The sequence below is a fragment of the Thalassophryne amazonica genome, chromosome 20 (genome assembly GCF_902500255.1).
Source record: "Thalassophryne amazonica chromosome 20, fThaAma1.1, whole genome shotgun sequence".
Lineage (NCBI taxonomy): Eukaryota > Metazoa > Chordata > Actinopteri > Batrachoidiformes > Batrachoididae > Thalassophryne > Thalassophryne amazonica.
In genome coordinates, this window is record NC_047122.1 from 66,723,378 (window position 1) to 66,742,547 (window position 19,170).

At 39.8% G+C, this 19,170-nt stretch overlaps 1 protein-coding gene and 1 long non-coding RNA gene across 6 annotated transcripts in view; one reads left to right on the forward strand and one right to left on the reverse strand.

The window, feature by feature from the left end:
- Positions 1-7,028: 7,028 nt before the first annotated feature.
- The window catches only part of nudc (nudC nuclear distribution protein), a 28,092-nt gene continuing 15,950 nt past the window's right edge, over positions 7,029-19,170 (reverse strand). For 4 of the 5 annotated variants that reach the window (XM_034160783.1, XM_034160778.1, XM_034160781.1 and 1 more), the window contains 9 exons: positions 16,574-16,669; positions 11,586-11,663; positions 11,296-11,511; positions 11,100-11,183; positions 10,908-11,021; positions 8,503-8,697; positions 8,344-8,427; positions 8,117-8,235; positions 7,029-7,243 (listed from right to left, as the gene is read on the reverse strand). In XM_034160783.1, coding sequence (XP_034016674.1) covers positions 7,192-7,243; positions 8,117-8,235; positions 8,344-8,427; positions 8,503-8,697; positions 10,908-11,021; positions 11,100-11,183; positions 11,296-11,511; positions 11,586-11,663; positions 16,574-16,648 — 1,017 coding nt within the window. In that variant the 5' untranslated portion in view covers positions 16,649-16,669 and the 3' untranslated portion in view covers positions 7,029-7,191. Of the gene's footprint in view, positions 7,244-8,116; positions 8,236-8,343; positions 8,428-8,502; positions 8,698-10,907; positions 11,022-11,099; positions 11,184-11,295; positions 11,512-11,585; positions 11,664-16,573; positions 16,675-19,170 lie in introns of all 5 variants that reach the window. The other variant, XM_034160780.1, reaches the window with a different exon arrangement.
- LOC117501823 lies at positions 12,004-18,669 on the forward strand. Its single transcript, XR_004558096.1, has 3 exons — positions 12,004-12,751; positions 16,508-16,517; positions 18,658-18,669. It is a non-coding gene; the product is annotated as an uncharacterized LOC117501823 (long non-coding RNA).

Sequence of the window (19,170 nt, forward strand, 5' to 3'; positions counted from 1 at the left end):
TCAGGTTGTTGGACTGAGGTCCGTCTTCACCCTCATGGTTGTGGTTGAATCGTTTGTCGTCCACCTGATCTGCAGCTCGTGTTGACCTTTGCTAATTGGCGGCTGGAGTTTGGTTTTGCATGCCGGCCTCGCCTCCGCCCCTGGGAGTGTGTGTTTGTTCCACGTACACTCTGCGGAGCGCCTGGCACCCAGGTGTGGACGCAGGACCTGCTGGACACAAACACATGGTCCTCAGTCAGGAATCCAGACGTGTTTTCATCCAATCAGGCTCCGTAAAAATATAAATCTGACGGCTTCATCTCTCTGTCCTGTGGCGGACCTCCACCCCTCCTCTGCTTCCAGGAATAAGTGACCCATCAGCCTCAGAAAAAGGGCGGAGCCACCTCTGCAAACATCGAGATTATGACAGTTGCAGGGAGCAAGGCCTTGTGGGTGATTTACGAGGAGCTGCTGCCAAAAAAAAACTCTTCAGGTCTGGAGATGGGAGGTGTGTTTGCACAGCCCCCCCCCCCCCCCCCCCCGGGACGACCCCGTGCCTCTGATGTGTGCGTTACTTAATGAAGACATTCTGTTACCTTGGTGAGACATTGCTGTCAGCTGAACACAGTGGCCCCGCCCATCCTCAAAGCCATCAGGCCTTTGGCATGACCTCTGACCTTTCTTTTCAGCTAGACTGGACAACACTGAACCCGGCAACACCCCAACATTTCATATTTGGATCATTGATGATTGTACAGATGCTTGTGGTACCAAGAATCTGTTCCAGACGGTTCCTCAGGAGGAACATGACTTTGTGGAGATCCACATCTGCTCTCTGGACGTCTCCACTAAATTCTTCATAATGTTTCTCCAGTTTTTTGTCCAATCTACCATTGCTTTTTTTGGGTACCTGATTATATGTTTTTTGGGGCAAATAAATAAATAAAATGACTTAATCAGGCCTGAAAACAGATGTAATTGGTGGTAAAAGATATATTGTAGAACATCGAGCAACCACATAAGTCTTTAACATGTTTCAAAAATTTGTGACGTTGGGATAAATCATGATCCACAAAATGTGCAGTCGGATTTAAATGGTGCAGATCAGAGTTACCGTTGTGCCGTGACAGTGAAAGTAGGTGAAAGCAGACACTCGAGTATGACACGCAGTAAACGGGCCGAATGTTCTCTGAGCAGACTCCTTCCTTCCATACAGGGAAAGCCTGTTCGGCTCTTCTACACAAGAGTTTTTTTTTTTTTTAGCTTTTTGGAAGTGTGTAACAATATGGAACCCTTTTCAAAAACAAGTTCATCCATGTTTACAAGCAGTATACTTATTTTAAATTGAAATTAAATGAGTATATATTTAGTTTGCTTAAGAGATTGTACCAAAAATAAACTGTTAATACTTAGCAGTTATCAACCATCAGACAGCTTCATGATGAAGTGGTTTAGAGGACTTTTTTTTTAAAGAAAACTTAATTTTCCAGAAGGCACAAAGCCCAGTTTATCTGTGCTGTTGAAAATTCTTCTCTGCTCCACTATGACACTGACTGAATTTTGCTGATGCAAAATGCAGAATTTGCACTGTGCACAAATTATTTCTCCAGTCACAGCCACAGATAACTTCTACTGGAGTGTCTGAGTGTTTTTCCTCATTCGTCTTCTTGCACAGTCCCTTTAGTTTTTGAGAACCGTCTGCTCCACACAGACTTACCACAGAGTGCCATACTGTTTGTATTTCTTCATAACTGACATAAAGTCCAAGACATAATCTGTGTCTTGGAAATGTTCATGTATCCATCCCCTGACTTGTCTGAAGACAACATAAAAGTGTTGGTTTGTGATACTAAAGGGGACACTTACTTATTCACATCATCATTTTGGCTTTTAGATTTTTATTTCTTTTAATTCATGATGTAGAGATTAGTTTTCACCGTGACTTTAAAGGGCAGAATTTTAGAAAATTTAAAATAAAAAAGCCTGATTTTTTTTTAATGTCCTAAAAAATTCACACATGTAAAAGCTCAAGCGGTTTAGAAAACTTTCAAGCAGCACTATATATAGAATTTTTGAGAACTGTGAAAGCAAAGAAATAGCTCTGTAATAATCTACTGATGCTTATCTCCATTTTTATAAATGGGAATGACTTTTTGATTAGATTTTAGGCATCAGTGAAAAGCTGGATGTCCAGCAACTTCCTACTTTTAAACTCTCATCAGACTGAAATGATGGTTCTTGGTCCAGTGAGACATCAGCATCAATTTGACCAGTTAACACTCAGCCTAGGCTCATGTGTCATACATCACACTGACAAAGCGAGGAACCTTGGGGTAATTTTTGATCCTATGTTGTCATTTGACCTCCACATTAGAGATATTACCAGGACTGCTTTTTTCCACCTGCAAAATATAGCGATGATTTGTCCCATCCTGGACTACTGCAATGTTCTATTTTCTGGTTTACCGCAGTCTAGCATTAGGGCTCTCCAATTGGTTGAAAATGCTGCAGCCAGACTTTTGACAGAAAGCAGAAAGTTTGACCACATTACATCCATTCTGGTGTCTCTTCACTGGCTTCCTGTCCCAGTGAGATCAGATTTTAAGGTCTGCTACTAACCTATAAAATTATTCACGGACTGGCACCTCCCTACCTAGCTGACCTAAATAAACCTTACGTACCGGCCTGGGCTCTGTGTTCTCAGGGTGCAGGACTACTTTGTGTCCCTAGTGTGAATAAGAAGTCTACGGGTCACAGAGCTTTCTCTTATCGTGCCCCTGTTCTGTGGAATGATCTCCCTGCATCAATAAAACAGTCAGATTCTGTGGAGACTTTCAAGACCAGATTAAGATGCACTTATTTTCCCTTTCGTATGGGTAGCATAGTATGTTACTATGCTTTTTACTCTTTTAAATTAATTTTATTACAACCCCTGGCAAAAATTATGGAATCACCGGCCTTGGAGGATGTTCATTCAGTTGTTTAATTTTGTAGAAAAAAGCAGATCACAGACATGACACAAAACTAAAGTCATTTCAAATGGCAACTTTCTGGCTTTAAGAAACACTATAAGAAATCAGGAAAAAAAAATTGTGGCAGTCAGTAACGGTTACTTTTTTAGACCAAGCAGAGGGAAAAAAAAAATATGGACTCAATTCTGAGGAATAAATTATGGAATCACCCTGTAAATTTTCATCCCCAAAACTAACACCTGCATCAAATCAGATCTGCTCGTTAGTCTGCATCTAAAAAGGAGTGATCACACCTTGGAGAGCTGTTGCACCAAGTGGACTGACATGAATCATGGCTCCAACATGAGAGATGTCAATTGAAACAAAGAAGAGGATTATCAAACTCTTAAAAGAGGGTAAATCATCACGCAATGTTGCAAAAGATGTTGGTTGTTCACAGTCAGCTGTGTCTAAACTCTGGACCAAATACAAACAACATGGGAAGGTTGTTAAAGGCAAACATACTGGTAGACCAAGGAAGACATCAAAGCGTCAAGACAGAAAACTTAAAGCAATATGTCTTAAAAATTGAAAAATGCACAACAAAACAAATGAGGAATGAATGGGAGGAAACTGGAGTCAACGTCTGTGACCGAACTGTAAGAAACCGCCTAAAGGAAATGGGATTTACATACAGAAAAGCTAAACGAAAGCCATCATTAACACCTAAACAGAAAAAAACAAGGTTACAATGGGCTAAGGAAAAGCAATCGTGGACTGTGGATGACTGGATGAAAGTCATATTCAGTGATGAATCTCGAATCTGCATTGGGCAAGGTGATGATGCTGGAACTTTTGTTTGGTGCCTTTCCAATGAGATTTATAAAGATGACTGCCTGAAGAGAACATGTAAATTTCCACAGTCATTGATGATATGGGGCTGCATGTCAGGTAAAGGCAGTGGTGTCAAAAGTACACACATTTGTTACTTAAGTAGAAGTATAGATACTGCAGTTTAAAAACACTCTGGTAAAAGTTGAAGTATCAACTTGACCTCTTTACTCAAGTAACAGTGAAAAAGTATGTGCTCCAAAACCTACTTAAAGTATAAAAGTATAAAGTAACCTTTAAAAAAAAAAAAAAAAAGGTAGATGCCACTATATGAATTGAAAGCTTAATTTAAAATCTGATTCCTTCTACATGTGGCCCAAGAACCAAAACCCAAAATTACCCCCAACACCACCTGCATGAAAATGTTTCAATTCTAGAAGGTCTGAAATGCAATCTGGGACTATTCCAGACAATAAACTGCAGTGAGTGCAGCATCTATTTAGTGGGAAAAAACCCCAAAAAACACAACTTTCCTTATTCAAATTCATTCCAGCAGTATTCTGCTCTTACAGGGATGCAGCAGTTTTCTAGTTTGTCAGATAGTTCTGGAGGAAATCACTGAAGAAATTAACATTGAAAATATGGTTTGACCGAAACAAACTGTCATTAAACTTAAATAAGACAGGGATGAAATGGAGGAGTAAGAGTCACTAGGTGTTCACAGGAAACATTTATTTCTGTATGTATGTATGTATTTATTTATGTATGTTCATTGTTAGTTGTTTTTAGATTTTCTGTTGTGTTTCTATTCAGGTTCGTTTTGTCTCTTTCTCTAAAATTGTATATAATAATAATAATTAGATTATTAATATATAAAGAAAAATAAATTTAAGAAATATTACAATTTGAAAACAAATGCACCCGAACGTTATGAGAGCTGCAATTGCTTAATGCTAACTTTTAACATTGAAAATGCCATAGACATGCTAACGCATTAGCATCGCTCCCGTTTTTAAGTTATAAAATACATCTATCAACTGTTTCAGAAGACCATAACAGGTCGGTTTAACATAGAAAAGGTAAATAATACTCACAGAAGTATGCTCTTTAGGGTTTTAGCGGGGGAAAATTAAGCGAAAGAAAGAAAGAATAAACGAAGCAATAGGTCGAAGCATTGCTTCAATCTGCGAACCACTGCTTCGATTGGTTCACGGTTCAAAGCAAAGCTGCGCTGCAGAAAAGTTGATTACAGACGCACATGACGTGAAATATATATATATATATACATTAAACTGAAGCCAAGAGTAACGAGGCTGTTTGTTTTAAAAATGTAAGGAATAGAAAGTACAGATACTTGAGTGAAAATGTAATGAGTAGAAGTCAGAAGTAGGCAGAAAAATAAGTAATGGAGTAAAGTATAGATACCTAAAAAGTGTACTTAAGTACAGTAATGAAGTATTTTTACTTCGTTACTTGACACCTCTGGGTAAAGGCACTGGGGAGATGGCTGTCATTACATCATCAATAAATGCACAAGTTTACGTTGATATTTTGGACACTTTTCTTATCCCATCAATTGAAAGGATGTTTGGGGATGATGAAATCATTTTTCAAGATGATAATGCATCTTACCATAGAGTGAAAACTGTGAAAACATTCCTTGCAAAAAGTCACATAGGGTCAATGTCATGGCCTGCAAATAGTCCGGATCTTAATCCAATTGAAAATCTTTGGAAGTTGAAGAAAATGGTCCATGACAAGGCTCCAACCACCTGCAAAGCTGATCTGGCAACAGCAATCAGAGAAAGTTGGAGCCAGATTGATGAAGAGTACTGTTTGTCACTCATTAAGTCCATGCCTCAGAGACTGCAAGCTGTTAGAAAAGCCAGAGGTGGTGCAACAAAGTACTAGTGATGTGTTGGAGCGTTCTTTCGTTTTTCATGATTCTGACTGCCACAATTTTTTTTTTCCTGATTTCTTAAAGCCAGAAAGTTGCCATTTGAAATGACTTTAGTTTTGTGTCATGTCTGTGATCTGCTTTTTTCTACAAAATTAAACAACTGAATGAACATCCTCTGAGGCCAGCGATTCCATAATTTTTGCCAGGGGTTGTAGGAAACGGAGCAGGCCGCGGCCTTTTAGTGAAGCTTAGGGGTAGTGGCCCGTGATCACCTTAGTATTTCTTGTTTAATTCTGACAAAATTATACTGCATTTGTTGTCTTTCTGATGCCTGATTGTTTTTTTTTGTCTGTTTGAGGTGCGGCTCCATCCAGAGATGGGAGTGGTGTGTTTCTGAAACCCTCTTGTCCTGTGCACCGGCATTTCCTGTATATTCGTTTTGTCTGTATCATGGCCCAAGCAGACGGTTGCCCCTTTGAGCCTGGTCTGCTTGAAGTTTCTTCCTGAAATAATCAGAGGCAGTTTTTTTTCGTTGTGATTTAGCGCTATATAAATGAAACTGAATCGAAATACTTATTTTGGGCCACTGATAATGAAAATCATCTGAAATGGTTGATTGGCCCTAGTTTTTAAGATATGCAACTAATGATTAATGTATAACCCTTTAACTGATTTTTAAAGTGTTACAAAAACTGAACAGGTGAAATATTGAACCAAAGAAAGATGAAAACACCAGTTTAATCACAAAACCTCCATCAACATAAAATACAAAAACCTAAAATATTCAGCTTTTTTATTGTTACATATGAATTCAGTCAAAATCCACAATAAACAGCACATTTCATTTCTGAAGCAGTAAACTTCTAAATGGGAACATCGTCTTCAAGGTCCATGATTTTAAGACTCAGACGGATCAGGCTCCAGAGAGTCTGACCCAAAAACAAAGACAACCACCTCCAAACTTTTTGTTTAAATACACACGATGACACAGGATCTGGAACATCATCTGTATCTGTCTTTCAGTTCTCTTCAGACTATTTTGGCTTCTTCAGGTGCCCGTTCAACTGAATCACTTCACACATTCTTCCATCTTATTTTGTTTTCTTCTGAGCTCGTTTGGGAACAATCTACATTCTTTTGTTCAGATGCTCATTTGAAGGCACCGACTTCCTGAAGGTTCTCCATCCGTCTCAGAAACATCAACAGAATTGATCATTTATAAATTAAAAAACACTTTCTGCCGACTCCTTCGTAATCTGCCCCACTTGATGTCAAGACACTAAATTAAAGAACAAGTCATGATTCTGGCTGTCAGGCAGATTTACGTCATTTAAGTAACTCGTCTTACAAAAGAGACGACCAGCTGTAACATCAAAAGAATTTTATTTCAGTTATTTATCTAAAAAAAAACAAGACAGAAATCCAGACACATCTTTAAATATTGTTCAGACATGCACAGAGGTTTAACAGGGAGGAACTGTTGTCTCCGGGCATTATGGGATGGATCTCAGAGGCCGACGTCTCGGTGCCTCAGCTGAACTTTGCTTTGGAGAAATCCATCTCTGGATGCTGAGCCATAAATCTGCACAAAGACCACAGCAATCAACAATATCACCTCAAACTGGAACTCCTCACTTTTATTCATTTACTTATACTAAATGTGTAACTCAATGAAGACTGTTTTGATTTCAGCCCCAGCGCCCCCAACAGGCCCATTAGAGAAACATTTCTAAACGTAGGACTTATCACTGAAGTAAATCTGACAGAGACAGTTTTGTCTGCAGTACTTTTAACCTGAATCTGAGCCTCTGAAGATGTTTCGTTTGAGGAGCTGCTCAAACTCAACGAGCAGCAGCTAAAGATTTAATCAAAGCTGCGTTTACACGCAGACGTCCTCCAACTAAAGCGTGAGGACACATTTGCCTGCTAGTTAATGGCGACATTACGCTGCACTCCAAACCAAGCAAAAGGCTGGAATTTCTCACTCCAGTGTTCCCACCTCAAACAGTTCCAGCTTCCTGACAACAAATACAAAGATGAAAAATGTCTGAATAAACGCTGTTGCTTTATTAAACTGAAGCCAGAGTGTAAAAATTTAATGATGTTTGTGAAGTTCTGATTTTATTTACGTCTATGTTCCCTGGACACATGAGCTTAGGGCTGATTCTGATCCCTTTGATCACATCGTGACATCCCAAATTACTACTTTATTATATTAATAGTTTAAAATAAAATGATGTGTCTGTGTCAGCAGTAAAATCTAAATCTCTCCACCGCATGCTGGGATGGACTCCAACAAGGTATCAAGAAGAGAAATAACAGAAGCACTCTGCTCGCTGTGAGAAGCCAGATGTCCAGGAGGGGGCGTGTTTTTTCTTAAACTACCAGAAGACATTCACACATCAACTGCTTGCTGAAGGAGATTACGGGCAGTGATGCAACAATGTAAACCTACTTTTTGAGAATGTCCTGTTTCTTCTGCTCTTCAGAGGTGGGCAGGCCCATCGACTTTTGTCTTTGGTCATACATCATCTTCTCCACCATCCCACGGGTTTCTCCATCCAGATCTGACAGCTGCTCAGCAGGAGGCCGTGTGGACCAGCACACAAGATATTTTAAACATTCTACGGCTCTTCCTAAAGCTCAGGAACAGGAAGCCAACATCTAAACTTCAGGACTTACCTTTGAGTTCTCTGGGCAAACCTTCTTGGTGTTGATTTCAGGATCTGTGGGAACAATTCTGCTCCACCACTCCATTTTGTTAATCTAAAGTGAAGCAAAAACACAAAGTGTTAAATGGCCCTGCTGCAGTCCACAGTGTGGCGCACAAATATTTATTACCTTTTCTAAGTGGACGGTTACAATCTTGCCCTCTTCAATGAGCCAGGAGCTCTCTTCTACCTTCACCTCATTGTACAGCTGACCATCGATCACAGGAGGATGTCCCTTCAGGCCCACTTTGAGGGAGCGCCGCTGGATGTCCACCACCACGTCTTTACTCTTAATGCGGAACGTCACATCAAAAGGCACAGCCAACTGTAGAATAAATACATTAAATAAGAGTCTATCTCACAGTATTACAGGCCGGGCAGCCCGCCAGGCCAGAATTTCTTTATTCTTTAATAACACCACTGAAAAAAAATGATAAATATCCATTGATTTGGAAGTCAGATCATAAATATGCACATTAGACTCTACGAGCAGGCAAATATATTTCTTGCACCCATGTAGCTGGTGGCAGGAGGTTAGTGATGCTGAAACTGAGTGAGCCTCATCTTTGTTTATTCTTTAATCACACATCATGCTCATGTGTTTTTCTACATGATATATCCACTCACGGGTAAAAGTGATACATTTTACAGAAAAATGCTTTAAAACAGTGATCAAGCTTCGCAGGACTATGATAGAATGACAAAATAAAATGCATATCACTTTACTTTAGCTTATTAAGTTCTGAGTGCATCACAATTTATGCACAATGCACCTCGTTATGTGAGGGCAGGCCAACATGGCACACAAAAAAAAAACAATCATGACACACACACACATATATATATATATATATACAAACTCAACAAAAAAATAAACGCAACATTTTTGGTTTTGCTCCCATTTTGTATGAGATGAACTCAAAGATCTAAAACTTTTTCCACATACACAATATCACCATTTCCCTCAAATATTGTTCACAAACCAGTCTAAATCTGTGATAGTGAGCACTTCTCCTTTGCTGAGATAATCCATCCCACCTCACAGGTGTGCCATATCAAGATGCTGATTAGACACCATGATTAGTGCACAGGTGTGCCTTAGATTGTCCACAATAAAAGGCCACTCTGAAAGGTGCAGTTTTGTTTTATTGGGGGGGGATACCAGTCAGTATCTGGTGTGACCACCATTTGCCTCATACAGTGCAACAGTCCTTCGCATCATCCGTGAAGAGAACACCTCTCCAACGTGCCAAACACCAGCGAATGTGAGCATTTGCCCACTCAAGTCGGTTACGACGACGAACTGGAGTCAGGTCGAGACCCCGATGAGGACGACGAGCATGCAGATGAGCTTCCCTGAGATGGTTTCTGACAGTTTGTGCAGAAATTCTTTGGTTATGCAAACCGATTGTTTCAGCAGCTGTCCGAGTGGCTGGTCTCAGACGATCTTGGAGGTGAACATGCTGGATGTGGAGGTCCTGGGCTGGTGTGGTTACACGGTTGTGAGGCTGGTTGGATGTACTGCCAAATTCTCTGAAACGCCTTTGGAGACGGCTTATGGTAGAGAAATGAACATTCAATACACGAGTAACAGCTCTGGTTGACATTCCTGCTGTCAGCATGCCAATTGCACGCTCCCTCAAATCTTGCGACATCTGTGGCATTGTGCTGTGTGATAAAACTGCACCTTTCAGAGTGGCCTTTTATTGTGGGCAGTCTAAGGCACACCTGTGCACTAATCATGGTGTCTAATCAGCATCTTGATATGGCACACCTGTGAGGTGGGATGGATTATCTCAGCAAAGGAGAAGTGCTCACTATCACAGATTTAGACTGGTTTGTGAACAATATTTGAGGGAAATGGTGATATTGTGTATGTGGAAAAAGTTTTAGATCTTTGAGTTCATCTCATACAAAATGGGAACAAAACCAAAAGTGTTGCGTTTATATTTTTGTTGAATGTATATAAACATTGTGATCCATGACAGCCCTCATGTAAACATTTATCTGTATAAAATATATTAATCAGGCTCAAAGCAATACTAGTCTGTCTTCAAACTTATTAAAATAAAGTTAACAAAAGCTATGACTAATGTCATAAACGATTAACATAACGACTAGGTTATAATATGTACTGTGATAAAAGCACTCACCATCAACAGGAACATAGCATCTGTCCAACCTACTTTCACACACAAGGTTTTGTGTTTCTATTGTGAAATACTTTGTGTAACTGACTGTAATCAGAGATGACAAAAACAGGCTCCACCTTCTGTGAGAGTGACACGTTTTGCACTGTCTGATTAGTTGTCTGAAAGGGCGCTGCAGTGATGACTTGGTGAGAAGTTCAGATTTTCTGATAGGAATGTCCCAATCAGAGTGATTAAATATCAAGTGTGTGGTGATAGAGTTACATGTGTGGTGACTTTAACCCAGGCCCTAATGGCAAGTGATCATGTGATGAATAATACACCAAACTTCTTTAATGTAGGCTACTATTCCCAAAGTAAATTTCCTTTGAAAACAAAGACTCACGTCAACTTCAGATAGCGTCTGTGTCCACTTATAACCAGGCAGGTCAGCTCCATTTCCAGCATTAGGCTTCAGTTTGTCTTTGTCCTTCTCGTCGTCTTCTCCTTCTGAGTCAGACTGAGCAAATGAAGACATATTTCACATAAGGTCACGTTCACCATTATTGACAAGTAATGTAGAAAATATTTCCCGCACCCCCTTCTCAGCTTTTTCTTCTTTTTCAGGCGCCTTTTCATCATTTGTCATTACGCCCTCCATTTTTTCCTCTTCTTTCTTTTTCTAAAAAAAAAAAAAAAAAAAAAAAAAAAAAAAAAAAAAAAAAAGACAAATGTGATGAAATATTATAAACTATTCACATAGGAAACACCATGAAATCATCCACATTTTTCACCTTGTTAAGTTCAGACTGAAGTTTCTCTGCTTCTTCATCAGTCAGCTCTTGGATTCTGGGACCATCTGCATTTTTCTTCTTCTTCTTCTTCTCTTCCTCTGCAAGCTTGGTAGCTCTTTCAGCCTTCTCTTTCTTTTCCTTCTCTTGTTTCAGCTGCTTCTCTCGGTGGATCTTCAGTGCCAGTTTACTGTGATGGGCAAAGGCGTCCTTCACCAGCTGACAGATACAACACTCATGTTAAGTAGGAGCACGCAGTCATTGCAGCAGGTTGAAAGAAAAATGCTGCTCACCTTCTCCGCAGCGCCTTGATCACCACCAGTGAAGAAATCAGTTTTGCGTCGAAGGAAGCTGAAAAATGTGTTTACTAGCTGTTGAGAGAAAAATGGGTGGTCACTGGTCACACATTCAGACTCTGCACTTGTCATTAAGAATTATTCCTGCAGGGTGGAGAGGACTTCAGGGATAGAATAAACCCGGCATCAGATAGAAAGGGGATGCAGGCGGCAGCCGCAGAAGAATAAATGATGGTTTTAAAAAAAAAAAAAAATATGCAGGTTGTCCACACAAATAATTCAAATCAGTACAAGTTAACCAGTTTAAAAAATTACATTTTATTCACATTTTGTAAATGAGGTCATACTCATTTATAGCAACAAAGTTCCATTAAGTTCTTTTGAAAGGACTGTTTTTACTTTTGCATTGCTGATTTAGATAATTTTTTAAACTGCAGGAATCATAGCAGGTGGCATCTACTCTCATCTTGTGCATGTGTACTTTATTTATAATTGCACTTCAGCTTTGGGTTTCAGCTTGTTTAAAACTCACCATTTAAGCCCACAAAAACCTCTCTAAAACCAGTTTTAGCCAAATTAGCACGTGTAAAACTGGTGAAAACTAAGAAGCTCTGGTATAAACTTACATTTAAATTGTCATGTACTCACTGTGTACCCCTTATTTTAACCATCTATAAATGTTTGGTAATTGCAGACTTGTTTGTTTACAGACTGTTTATAATGGGAAAACATAAGGTTGGCAGCTAGAGAGAATATGTGTCACAGGAAGGAGGTAAACTGGCACATTATTAGTATTTTGGAAACTGATTTACAACACTTGCTTTACAATGTTTTATTCAGCCATTTTATAGAACTAATGTAATCATGTCATAATTACTCTCATTTCACGATGATTTATAAGAAATCACCAACTGTACAATCAATACAATAAAAACAAACTGCCTACGCTGGCAAGAAGACAGTGTTTTTGAAGCAACACAAAGGCTTAAGGAGCCAAAATGAGTTACACTGTGGACAAAAAGGGTATGTAAGCAGTAGTGATGTCAGTCTGACACCAAAGCTCCGATCCTTGCTTCAAACTCGAAGTTGCGTTCTCTTTGATCCACTGCTTTAAAGCTTGCTTTGCCGCAGAGCAAATGACGTAAGCGAGAACGTATGAAGCAGTGACTGCTTCAGTCCTGAATGAATTGCTTCATATCGCGAGATAATTCGTTGACGCGAGACTTGCTTCAGGAAGCTTCTGCGCACCAAAACACACCTTAAAGGCACCCGTCACAACAAACAACATGCGGGTTTGTTGCTATCATCATCACTGCTTTTGGATCAACATGGAGCCAACCAGGAAGAGAAGCAGTTCTCAAATGTGGGAACACTTTGAGCTGATCAGTCCTAATAAGGTGAGTACTTTATTACTAAACAAGCAACTTAAAAGGTAGTAATGTAGCAGTTTGTAAGTTAGGTACAGTTGCATGTGTGGTTATAAAGGCCGCATAAATATTGTTTAGCCAACAAGCATAAATGTGGGTAAACATTTCTGTGGTCATTCCAGTACACCAGAGGATCGTCCGATCTTTGCAAGGGGGATCAGTCATGCATCTCTGAACTTCAATCGTGGCATCCGATGTATAATTCCTGTGATCTCTTGTGTTTTTTCAAAAGCTGGAGAAGTTGTCAGCAAAAAAAAAAAAAAAAAAAAAAAAAAAAAAAAGAAATCGCCTGAGTCCACAAACAGTGGAAAAACTCTTATTCCTCAATAAAAACCTCTGAATTCCCATCCCCAAATTTCATGACAGTCTGTTACACAAGCACAACCCACTTTCCCTGCACCTACGTATTTTGTGTCCTAAATAACAATCTCTGAATTCCCATCCCAAAAATTCATGACTGTCCTGAGTTACACAAGCACAGACCACCTTCCCTGCACATATACTGAATCAGCTTAAAATACGAGGTCTGTCCATAAAGTATCGTACGTTTTTACTTTTTTCAAAAACTATATGGATTTCATTCATATGTTTTTACGTCAGACATGCTTGAACCCTCGTGCGCATGCGTGAGTTTTTCCACGCCTGTCGGTGACGTCATTCGCCTGTGAGCACGCCTTGTGGAAGGAGTGGTCCCGCCCCCTCGTCGGATTTTCATTGTCTGGAAATGGTGGAATGAAAAGGACTTTTTTTTCCATCAGAATTTTTTCAGAAGCTGTTAGAGACTGGCACCTGGAAACCATTCGAAAAATTTATCTGGCTTTCAGTGAAAATTTTACGGGCTTCACAGAGAATAAGGACTTTAACTACAGGTTTAAGGACCCCTTTAAGGATGGTCGGTGCGCCGCGCTGCGAGCTGCGACGATGCGACACAAACCACTGGATCATTTCTAAGCTGATGGCTCTGTGGATACGAGACCGTCGTGTGCTCTTTCTCTGGTTATCACAAGACCTGAACCTCAGCCATTTTCCGGCAGATTTCACTTTTAACAAGAGATTTTGTCATGGAAAGCCGCGCGGAGGCTTCGCGCGTCACGACCGATTCGCTGATGAAGCGAGACAAAGGAACACCTCCGTTTCGGAGTGTTAGAGGACAAGTTGGGACATGCCTATCTCGGCTTTCAGTGCTTACCAGTCGAGTGAGTATAAAAGAACTTGTGGAGAGCTGGACATGTCCCAACTTGTCCTCTAACACTCCGAAACGGAGGTGTTCCTTTGTCTCGCTTCATCAGCGAATCGGTCGTGACGCGCGAAGCCTCCGCGCGGCTTTCCATGACAAAATCTCTTGTTAAAAGTGAAATCTGCCGGAAAAAGGCTGAGGTTCAGGTCTTGTGATAACCAGAGAAAGAGCACACGACGGTCTCGTATCCACAGAGCCATCAGCTTAGAAATGATCCAGTGGTTTGTGTCGCATCGTCGCAGCTCGCAGCGCGGCGCACCGACCATCCTTAAAGGGGTCCTTAAACCTGTAGTTAAAGTCCTTATTCTCTGTGAAGCCCGTAAAATTTTCACTGAAAGCCAGATAAATTTTTCGAATGGTTTCCAGGTGCCAGTCTCTAACAGCTTCTGAAAAAATTCTGATGGAAAAAAAGTCCTTTTCATTCCGCCATTTCCAGACAATGAAAATCCGACGAGGGGGCGGGACCACTCCTTCCACAAGGCGTGCTCACAGGCGAATGACGTCACCGACAGGCGTGGAAAAACTCACGCATGCGCACGAGGGTTCAAGCATGTCTGACGTAAAAACATATGAATGAAATCCATATAGTTTTTGAAAAAAATAAAAACGTACGATACTTTATGGACAGACCTCGTATTTTGACAGTGTTGTCTAGTATTTCACCACTAGATGTCACTGAAATGAAACTTTGAATGAATGAACCTGTGGTTCAAGGTTCAAAAGGTTTATTGTCATATGTACAGTAAGAAATGTATTTCCCTGTGCAATGAAATTCTCTTCTTTGCTGCTCTCACCGGGTGTCTATAATAATAGTCAAAATAGGCATTAAAAAAAAAGCATTAAAATTAAAAAAAAAAAAAAAGCATTAAAAAGTAAAGTAACAATAAAGGTGCAGTTACAGTATGAAGTGAAATGAAATAATGTGCAAATAGCAAGATTCAAGTATTAACAGTTAACAGTAAAGTAACAGTAAGGTGCAGTAATAGTGTGAAGTGACCCCAGGGGGTCTGCTCAGTCCTTAGCAGCATTCAGCAGTCTGATGGCAGTGGGGTAGAAAGAGTTTTGAAGCAGGTGGTTTTGCATTTCAAACTCCTGAACCTCCGTCCTGAAGGCAGCAGTGTGAACAGTCCGTATTGGGGATGTGTAGGGTCTTTTATAATGGCGGCAGCTCTATTGTGGACTCTCCGATGGTAGATGCTCTGCAGAGATGGTAGTGGCGTCCTCGTGATCTTTGATGCGGTCTTCACTACTCTCTGCAGGCGTTTGCGGTCATTCACCGTTGAGCTGCCATACCACGTAGTAATCGAGGTGGTGAGAATGGACTCAATGATGCAGCTGTAGAAGTTGCTGAGAATCTTGGGTGACATGCCAAATTTCCTCAGCCTCCTCAGGAAGTACAGCCGCTGCTGAGCCTTCTTTACCACCTGTGGTGTTGAGTGTCCAAGTGAGGTCACTACTGATGTAGACCCCCAGATATTTAAAGCTGCTCAATACAATTGGCAAAGTGGTTCAATACTGCCTTATTGCTTCATTTGAGCATCACTAGTAAGCAGGTCAAAGTCAGTATTTTTATTTATTTAATTAGTTTCTGTGCATTTGTGTTGTGTTTGTGAATGCAATACAGGTGATCCATTAGGTACATTAATAGTTTATAAATATATAATACAGCAATAAACTGACTATTAATTCTGTGATTTGCTGTTTTTGATAAAGATGATCATGTTTGGGATTTTGTGTTTATTTTTTGTGCATTTTTTTTGTGTTTGTGAACACAATACGAGTGAGCCATTAGCTCAGTTAACAGTTTACAAATATAATAGAGATAAACTGTGACGGTCAGACTCAGGGTTGAACAGAGGATCCTTTGATATAATAACATAATATTACAAAAATAACTGTTTTAATGGAAATATGATTAAAAATTAGTACATATTTTCTAAATCAATAGATCAACATAAAATAACACTTCAGACATTTATACTGCAACAAGACTTAAAACGTTAATTTTTGTCTATTCCTCGCACCAGTGTAACTTTTTGCTTCCACTTCCAGTAAGAACTACTAAGAAGTAGGTCCACTAAAAAGTAGAAAATGTATTTTTTCTACTTTTATTTTTACTGTGCTAACAGAGCTGAGTCACGTGTGTTGTGGAGTTTATAACACTTACTTCCTAACTATAACGTCTACTGTTTATGTGACTAACTATAACGTTTAAACATTAGAGTATGTGTAAGTGCTTAATTTATTTGTAGTAGTACATTAGCTGTTTGATGAGCTGTGCTCAGCTACATTAGCATTAATTTAGCACCACGCTAACCTACCTCTTGTACGCCTCCTTCGTGTTGTTGCGCCATAACGAGCAACATGCCATCATACTTCTCGTCATCATCTGCCATTCTGCTAAAAATTAAAAATAACTAATGCACACAAAAATGTATAAATGACAAGCAAAAATATGAGGCCGCGCTGCGGGAATCACGTTTCTCATTTCCTGGATACAAACCCCGCCTACACCTGATTCGACCAAACAACGATAGTGATTTTTAAATGACAGCTACGATATCCAATGAAATGAAAGCTTTTTGCTCAAGGCCGGATTGGGGCGCTTTACAGAAGAGAATTTTCTAGACATATTAAAATTTATGATATAACATAATATTACAAAAATAACTGTTTTAATGGAAATATGATTAAAAATTAGTACATATTTTCTAAATCAATAGATCAACATAAAATAACACTTCAGACATTTATACTGCAACAAGACTTAAAACATTAATTTTTATTGTCTTTTATATATATATGGTTTTTAATTGTTTTTATTTTAATTGTTGACTGTTTGTTGAGTTGGCCTGACGACTGGTCACCTTACTGGTTCTGGTCCGCTGATTTGGACTTTGCCCTTGTGAAGTGCCTTTGTGTTGTGATTTTGTGTCTATAAATAATCTGAACTGGACACTGAATTCAAGAACAACTTTCATCACTTTGCAGTCATACTCATTCATCGTCGTGGCAACCCCTCAGCAGCCAGGAAGATCATCTCTTGATCGATTCCAGGACGGGATGGTGGACACAGAGAAAATCTCCATCCAGGGTTGATCTAGAGACACCTGTATGTGGGTTTGTTTAATGTGGGGATGGAGTTCCACGCAGACACACCGTCCTTCACAGATCCTTAGTCTGGTCCGGTGGCTGGGAAATCCCAGATGACTGGGGCCTAAGGACCTGCTGTGACCTTCATCTGCCTTCTCAGCCATCACCTCCTCCCCCTGATGTGCTGTTGAGGACTTTGTTTCACCAGAGTCCCTTCAGCCATCTCGTCTTCAGGGTTCCTGTTGGGTCTTCATGGTTACCACAGCGGCCACGGGGCACATAAGGTCCCCACCGTATTCCACCCCCACAGCCAATCCTCTGCTTGATCCGACACCCAGGTGACACGACGTGGACGAGGGGTTAGCTTTGTCTACAATTACACAAAAACCTGCTCAAATGCCTGCCTACATGTACTTTCCATACTGTCCCAACTTTTTCTGGTTTGGAGTTGAATGTAAATATAAAGACACCTTACAGCTGCAGTGTGCAGGATTTAGGGGCGTTCTGAATAAAATGTAACATTCTTACCTTTTTTGTTGATTCCTATTTATACCAATCGATGATGATCTTAGATTGACCCCTGACAGAATGCATTCTGCAACCTCACCACCAGATGGCACTAAAGCCTTCACATTGTAGTTTATGTAATCCAATTTTTTGTAGTTGTTGTTTAAACCCTCTCTTTGTTTATATTGCTCCAGTCAGTGTTGCCAGATTGGGCCGGTTTTGAATTTTATTTTGTGTGTAAAAATAGAATTGGAGAGGCCAACAAAGTTTTTTCCCCCAGTAGGTTTTAAAACTAATCTGAAGCGAAACCCAGTCTGATGGGTCATGTGACTCTTGGTGCCATCTTGGTTCCAAAATAGTGTTGGCTGTTAATCTGTCTGCATGTAAATCCAGCTATTTTAGTTATTTATTCACTGAAAATGGCGGGTTGATGTGCATTTGGAGGCACAAATAGACACAACAAGGGCTTCAAGATGTACAGATTCCCTTCAGATCCAAACCGAAGACACATTTGGGAAATAAAGTCAGCTGTGTGGGATGGAAGTGACTTCATCATCAAAGCTTTGAGAGGTACATTTAATGTTCAGTCCCATGTACAGTAAAACTCACCTAAACCGTCATCGTATAAACCAGATATTCACAGTCACCGGACAAAAAAGTCCCAATGTTTTTTTTTGTATTGTTTTCCGTGTAATAAACACTATATTTAACGGATTTTGAATAACGGTTTTCGCTCACATCGGATAAAATGTCCCATCTGACTGCAATGTATTACCATTAAAACCCCAATTATGTGGGACCAGAGTCATTTCCGTGATTAAAAGCCCGACTGTTTATTTTTTTCATGCTGTGTTCTGACTGGAACCCGCAGCCTGACGTGCACCTGTTAAATCAAACACAAAAGGCTGTGATTTGACACTTTGCTGCTTTCACTCCTTCTTCTCCTATCATAACAGTCTTTACAGTGTGCAAACTGATTAAAAATGGACCAGAAAAGTTGCAACTTTAGTCGCCTCTTTGATTTAGAGGCGATGATTGTACAAAGAAAAGCCTGTTGAAGGTCAAATTAATAAAGCATGATCCAGAGACTGAGAACTTTAAAACTGTCACACACGTCACTGCATGACACAGAGTTACAGAGCAGCAGCTGCATAAATCAGGCTTTAAATAATTAAATAAATCATAAATTGCACATTTATGTAAATTTGATAGCTTAACTATTTTTATATTTACTTCCATAGCACCTGTACCTGGATGTGTTGCTGTATGTGGTTAAATGATTAAAAAAATGTTGAAACCATGAAAGGTTCATTTAGTA